Here is a 6469-nt window from a genome sequence, read left to right on the forward strand (position 1 = left end):
TGCCCACGCAGGTTTGCTGACAGGCTAGCAGCCTGCCTGCTGGGCGCCGCCTGTCCACTGCTTTCTCCCGAGTGGAAGGAGAAGCAGGGCTCTTCCAGGGTGCCGAGGGGCACCAGCAGGATCCCCCCCACCTCCGGAGCTCTGCATGCTGTGTCTGACCGGCTGCGGGAAGGCCTGGCTAAGGGCAGACCCGGGCGCCCTGGCAGCTGTCCAAGTGCTCCGGCGCTCCGGTCCAACGTTCCCCTTCGGTGAGATTGTTGGAGGCTTTCCACCAGCTCAGCAGGAAAGGCACCCGCCAGTTTGGTGTTAAATGTAGAAAATGAAAGCAGAAGCCACTGGTTCCTCACCCATCTGACAATCCTCAGCACGGGTCTGGGTTTTAGGGTGTGTAATATCATAACGTGAACGGCTGCTCATTTCCATGGGGGGCGGCATCTGGTAAATTAACTTATTTTCCCACTACTTAGAATGACACTGCTCACATCTTTTCTTTGAAGCGGTCTTCATGCTTCAGCCTCTTGAATCTGTGACCCCTTTATCCACCCTTCATCTTTCTCATCCGCGCGCCCCCTCCTTCCTTTTTTTCTTTAAACACACACACACACAAGTAGGAGTAGAACCAAGTAGAATCAAATGAATACAGGGTCAGGTTTAAAGTAATATTTCCTCTAATTTTCAATTTGTCTAAAAATAGAAAAAAATCATAAATCTAGTTTCCTTGGTGTTTTTTTTCCTTCCTGAAGTGGTATGTAAATGTTTTGCGCATTCATTTATTACTTATTCTCCACTCCTCTTCCCAAAGTATGAAACTATCTGGCCCAGCTTAATTGACTCTGCCTTAAGGCAGAGCATTGGCACCTTTCTGACAAAGTATAATTGATCCCAGAGAACCATATAATCGTAGCTGAAAAATCACATGTTAAAAACCCACAGGCTCTTTAGTGATCGAGGGAAAGTCTAGAGGTTGGCTTGGATTCAAATTCCAAATCTGCATGATAAGAACACAACAAACTGAAAATTACAGTGGCTTACCTATTTAAAGTTCTCCAATCCAGAATTTATAATTTCATATAAATTCAGGTAGTTGACATGCATAAACATAACTGCTGGAAGGAAAAGTTGCCTGAGATTTTAGTGTATTAAGGATTATGAATCTGTGGCTGTGCCTAAGCACAGGGGATTTCATTACCTTAAAATGTCGCAGTATCATATTCCCTTTGACAGAAAATTCCACTTAGGGAAATTCACACAAACTTATTCACTAAGGCACTGTAAGAGAGAAGTATAAACAACCTGCACGTGTGGGAGTTGGTTAAATAAAATACAGCACGGATACTATGCATCCGTTTAAAGGAGGCAGGTAACTGCATTTTGAAGATACACTGTTTACTGAAAAAACAGGCAGAGGACAGTGTTAGTATCAATGGCACCCACTCCAGTCCTCTTGCCTGGAAAATCCCATGGATGGAGGAGCCTGGTAGGCTGCAGTCCATGGGGTCGCTAAGAGTCGGACTCCACTGAGCGACTTCACTTTCACTTTTAATTTTCATGCATTGGAGAAGGAAATGGCAACCCACTCCAGTTTTCTTGCCTGGAGAATCCCGGGGACGGGGGAGCCTGGTGGGCTGCCGTCTATGGGGTCAAACAGAGTCGGACACGACTGAAGCGACTTAGCAGCAGCAAGGTGTAAAGAAAGAAAACGGGAAATAATCCACAGAGGTGCGACAGACGACAGACAGAATAGCTCTGCAAGGATGTGAGAAGCAGAACAATAGAATGCCTGCCCTCCAGGGGAGGGAAGGGAGCCAGAGGCGCAGGCGGAAGGCAGGCTGACTCTCCACTCTGCGCTGGGAACCTTGTGCTGCGTGCACACACTATTCCAAGTTTTTCTCTTTTTTTTTTGTAGGAGATAAAGGTGGAGTAGGATTTCTCCATGAGAAGAGTCAGTGTGCTTTCAAGCAGGCCTCTCTCAGCTAATAAAATATTTACTTAAAGGCATCTTAAGGGAATTCCCTGGCAGTCTACTGGTTAGGACTCTGCCTGTCCACTTCCACTTGGACAGTGGGACAGGGTTTGACCTCTGCTGGGGGAATCCCCACTAGCCTCACCTCGCAGCCAATAAAAGTTTTTTTTTTTAAGGGATCTTAAAAGTCGGATTCATTGCCCTTCCTAAATTGGTTGGTTTGATTTTATCCTTCTGAAGCTGAAGAGTAAATTCATCTGAGCATTTACCCATCCCTTCGCTGGCTGAAGGAAGGACTCAGTAGAATGTGTCTGAAAGTGAAATTTAAATTGATAAAGAAGAGGAGGCAGGAAAGAGGACACCGTTAGGACACAAACGTTTATGTCATTTCAGCCATTACAACAGTAGTTCGGAAGGGTCTCAAAGGTTACATGGACGTCATCAATATTAAAAAAAGAAAAAGAAAGGGACAGGCAACAGTGAAGAGCACCAGAGAGCCCCAGCGCCCGCCTCGGTGAGCCCAGGCCGTGCTGGTCTCCTTCCGCGAGCCCCCCTCCCCTGTCTCCTCCCGGCCTCCCTACCCGGCCTCCGCTCCGCCTCCAGCCGGCTCAGGCCTCGTCCTCGCCCTCCTCCTCCTCGAACTCGCCCTGCTCGTCGGCCGTGGCGTCCTGGTACTGCTGGTACTCGGACACCAGGTCGTTCATGTTGCTCTCGGCCTCGGTGAACTCCATCTCGTCCATGCCCTCGCCCGTGTACCAGTGCAGGAAGGCCTTGCGCCGGAACATGGCCGTGAACTGCTCCGAGATGCGCTTGAACAGCTCCTGGATGGCCGTGCTGTTGCCGATGAACGTGGCCGACATCTTCAGGCCGCGGGGCGGGATGTCGCACACGGCCGTCTTCACGTTGTTGGGGATCCACTCCACGAAGTAGCTGCTGTTCTTGTTCTGCACGTTGAGCATCTGCTCGTCCACCTCCTTCATGGACATGCGGCCCCGGAAGATGGCGGCCACGGTCAGGTAGCGGCCGTGGCGCGGGTCGCAGGCGGCCATCATGTTCTTGGAGTCGAACATCTGCTGGGTGAGCTCGGGCACCGTCAGCGCCCGGTACTGCTGGCTGCCCCGGCTGGTGAGCGGCGCGAAGCCGGGCATGAAGAAGTGCAGGCGCGGGAAGGGCACCATGTTCACGGCCAGCTTGCGCAGGTCGGCGTTGAGCTGGCCCGGGAAGCGCAGGCACGTGGTGACCCCGCTCATGGTGGCCGACACCAGGTGGTTCAGGTCCCCGTAGGTGGGGGTGGTCAGTTTCAGGGTGCGGAAGCAGATGTCGTACAGCGCCTCGTTGTCGATGCAGTAGGTCTCGTCCGTGTTCTCCACCAGCTGGTGCACGGACAGGGTGGCGTTGTAGGGCTCGACCACCGTGTCCGACACCTTGGGCGAGGGCATGACGCTGAACGTGTTCATGATGCGGTCGGGGTACTCCTCGCGGATCTTACTAATGAGAAGGGTCCCCATCCCAGACCCCGTGCCGCCCCCCAGCGAGTGGGTCAGCTGGAAGCCCTGCAGACAGTCACAGCTCTCGGACTCCTTCCTGACCACGTCCAGGACCGAGTCCACCAGCTCAGCGCCCTCTGTGTAGTGGCCCTTGGCCCAGTTGTTCCCGGCACCGCTCTGGCCTGCCAGAGGGAGAGAGTCTTCATAAGTCACTGATGATTGCATTAAATTCCTTTTCACCTTAAACCCTTTAACAGAGCTCAGTGAGTCAGAGTTCAGATAAGATTTCAGGTTATCATTAAAATAACCAGACATTAAAATATTTGGTCATGGACATAATTATAAATAAGGAGGGTTAGGGACCTGGCTATTAGAGGTTGAAAGACCTTTTGTTTTAGGTTATATATTAAGACAAAATGAGCACACAGCTCCATACTTTCTCTAAGGCAGTCACACCCTGAGCTGTCCAGCCTAAGTTTAGCTCCCAGGCCATCAGCCATGCCAGTCACTCACCAAACACGAAGTTGTCAGGCCTGAAGATCTGGCCGAAGGGTCCAGACCTGACGGAGTCCATGGTGCCCGGCTCCAGGTCCACCAGGATGGCCCGAGGCACATACTTGTTACCTGTGGGGACAGAGCAGGACTCAAACCTGTGGGCAGACATCTCAGAAGAGGGGCCCGTGGTACCAGCTTCCTTCCTTGCAGGCGCTGCTTGTATCCCCAACAAAGGACACAGGACGGGATTCTCACAAGATTCTCCAAGGAGCACTCCCCTTCCACCCCCCACCTCCGTTCCCCGACCCCACTCCAAAAAAAAACCTCAAGGAAAATAGGACTCCTACATCCGCTAAACCACCCTCCCCGGGGCTACACTTCTGGGGTCAGTCCCTTGGGGAGCAGGGCAGGGTAAAGGCGATTACCGGTGGCCTCGTTGTAGTACACGTTGATTCTCTCCAGCTGCAAGTCACTGTCTCCGTGGTAACTGCCAGTGGGGTCGATGCCATGCTCATCACTGATGACTTCCCAAAACTGAGACACAGAAAAAGCTGCATTAGGCCACGCCCCACCGCCAAGAGGCCCGCGACACACAATGAAAAACTCGGTTCCGACAGCCCAGCGTCTCCGCAGCTTCAGGGCAGTCAGACCCGCACAGCAGCAGGGCTTGAATTTTGCAGGGTCACCGAGTAGAAACTGGGCGTTTCCGGGCGAACAGCTGCTCGAGGCGGGAGGCGGGAGGCGGGAGGCGGGAGGCGGGAGGCGGGGGTCTCGGCGGGGAAGGGAGGGACTAGCAACTGGACGCCGGGCGCGTGGGGCGCCCAGCGGCGCGGGGGGTGGGAAGGGGTCGGGGACCTGAGGGCTGAAGGAGGGGGTCGTTAGATTCAAGGCACGTCCGGGGACCGCGAGATGCTCGTCCTCCGCCCCTCCCCCCGCCACTCGACTACAGTTCGAGCGAGTAAAACCGATTCTCCCGGAGTCCAGGCCCCGCCCGAAAGGGGCGCACAGCCGCGGACACCCCCGCGCGCGCTCCGGGCCAGCGTGCGAGGTTTAGAGGAGAGAAGGGAGGGGCGGCCAGGGACCGAGGGGCCAGACGAGTCACAGCCTCAAGCTGATGGGTTCCCCCCACTCCCGCCGAAAGTCGCCGCGGGCGCACGCCCGGCTCCGCAGTACAGAGCCGCGGGAAGGTCTGCACCTGGCGAGCCGCGGGCCCGCTCAGGACGACGTTCGCGCCCGGAACCCCGAGGGGCGTCAGGCTGGCCCCCGTCCCCCCCGACCCCGCCCGGGCGCCGCGCCCACCTTGGCGCCGATCTGGTTGCCGCACTGGCCCGCCTGGATGTGCACGATCTCGCGCATGGTGCCGGCTCGCTGCTTCTGGCCCGGGTCGGCGTCTGGTCGGTCTGTCGGTCCCCCTGCACACCCACTGCGGGGTCACCGGGAACGCGCTCGGGAAGCAGCCGGCTGAGAGCGCCGGCCCCGCGGGTTCGGCCTTTTATACGAGGAGGGTGGGGCGGCCCGCGCAGGCCGCGCCCCCAGCCCGAGCCCCCCAGTCCCCTTCGCGCTAGCGCTCTCCAGGCCCCGCTGACGTAATGCTCCGGGCCCCAGGGACCGTCCAGGGGGCTGGACCACAGGCCCGCGGCCAATCGGCAGAGGCTTGCGGGCCGGGCGCGGCCGGGGGGCTGCGCGGAGCCGGGTGGGGGGCGTGCGCATTGTCTAGGATTGGGCGAGGGGGAAGCTGGGCACCGAAAACGGGGGGTGGGTGAAGGAACCGAGGGCGGGAGGGTGGAGACGCGAGGGTGACCAGCATGGCAGGCCGGGTGTGGGGGTAGAGCGGGCACCGGGCGGGTGGGGGTGGGAGGCTGGAACAGGTGCTGGGGCCGCCAGGTGCTCCGGAAAGGAGCGCGCTGTGCTGGGGCGCCGGCCGGTGGTAGCGGCGGTGGCCTGGGTTTCGCTACCACCGCGGACTGCGGCGCCTCTCCCACCCTCGGCCGGAGCCCCCTGAGCCACCCTCCCCGAGGAGACGGCTGCCCCTTTCCCCAATCCACTGGGCGGTGCGGCGGCCGAACCTCGGCCCCGGGAGGACGTCCTTGTGACAGCTTGCTGGGGCCGGAGGGCCGTGACCCTAGACACGTAAGGCCCAAGGGCCCCAGGGTGCCCTCCGCCCCGCCCCCAGGATCCATGCGCCCCCTCTTTTGTCTCTGCCAAGGGCCCCTCGCTCCCTTTCTCTGTGGCCGCGGCGTCCGGGGACCGGGCCACCTCGGGGCCTCCACCGCCCTGCCCGACCCTGTCCAAGAGTCCGCAGCTCCCAGGCTGGTACCCAGGACCCCTCCTCCCCGCGGCTTTTGTTCCTTGGGAGCCGGTGGGGTGGGTGTGGCTGGCTGGCCCCGCAGGGTGGACGGTCCAGCGATCAGAAGAGGGTGGGGTTCGGAGGCGGGGCGGCGGCTGAACAAAGAGCTGGAAACGCGTGGGCCGCCCACGCCCGAGCGTCTGACCGCCACACTGGGCTCAGTTCATCTTATGTCCA

General features: G+C 58.2%; 1 protein-coding gene across 1 annotated transcript; it reads right to left on the reverse strand.

The window, feature by feature from the left end:
- LOC102172952 (tubulin beta-2B chain) lies at positions 2323-5487 on the reverse strand. The gene is made up of 4 exons (XM_018039248.1): positions 5245-5487; positions 4371-4479; positions 3964-4074; positions 2323-3632 (listed from the first exon to the last, which is right to left on the reverse strand). The coding sequence occupies exons 1-4, from the start codon at positions 5299-5301 to the stop codon at positions 2572-2574; spliced, it is 1338 nt and encodes a 445-aa protein (XP_017894737.1). The 5' UTR covers positions 5302-5487; the 3' UTR covers positions 2323-2571.

This window comes from Capra hircus, chromosome 23 (genome assembly GCF_001704415.2).
Source record: "Capra hircus breed San Clemente chromosome 23, ASM170441v1, whole genome shotgun sequence".
Lineage (NCBI taxonomy): Eukaryota > Metazoa > Chordata > Mammalia > Artiodactyla > Bovidae > Capra > Capra hircus.

Excerpts from the sequence above, each read along its gene's own strand:
- LOC102172952 (XM_018039248.1), bottom strand. The coding sequence starts at position 5,301 with ATGCGCGAGATCGTGCACATCCAGGCGGGCCAGTGCGGCAACCAGATC. Across the intron at positions 4,075-4,370 it reads GTACTACAACGAGGCCACCG|GTAACAAGTATGTGCCTCGG; the intron begins GTAATCGCCTTT and ends CTGTCCCCACAG. Across the intron at positions 3,633-3,963 it reads GCCTGACAACTTCGTGTTTG|GCCAGAGCGGTGCCGGGAAC; the intron begins GTGAGTGACTGG and ends TCCCTCTGGCAG.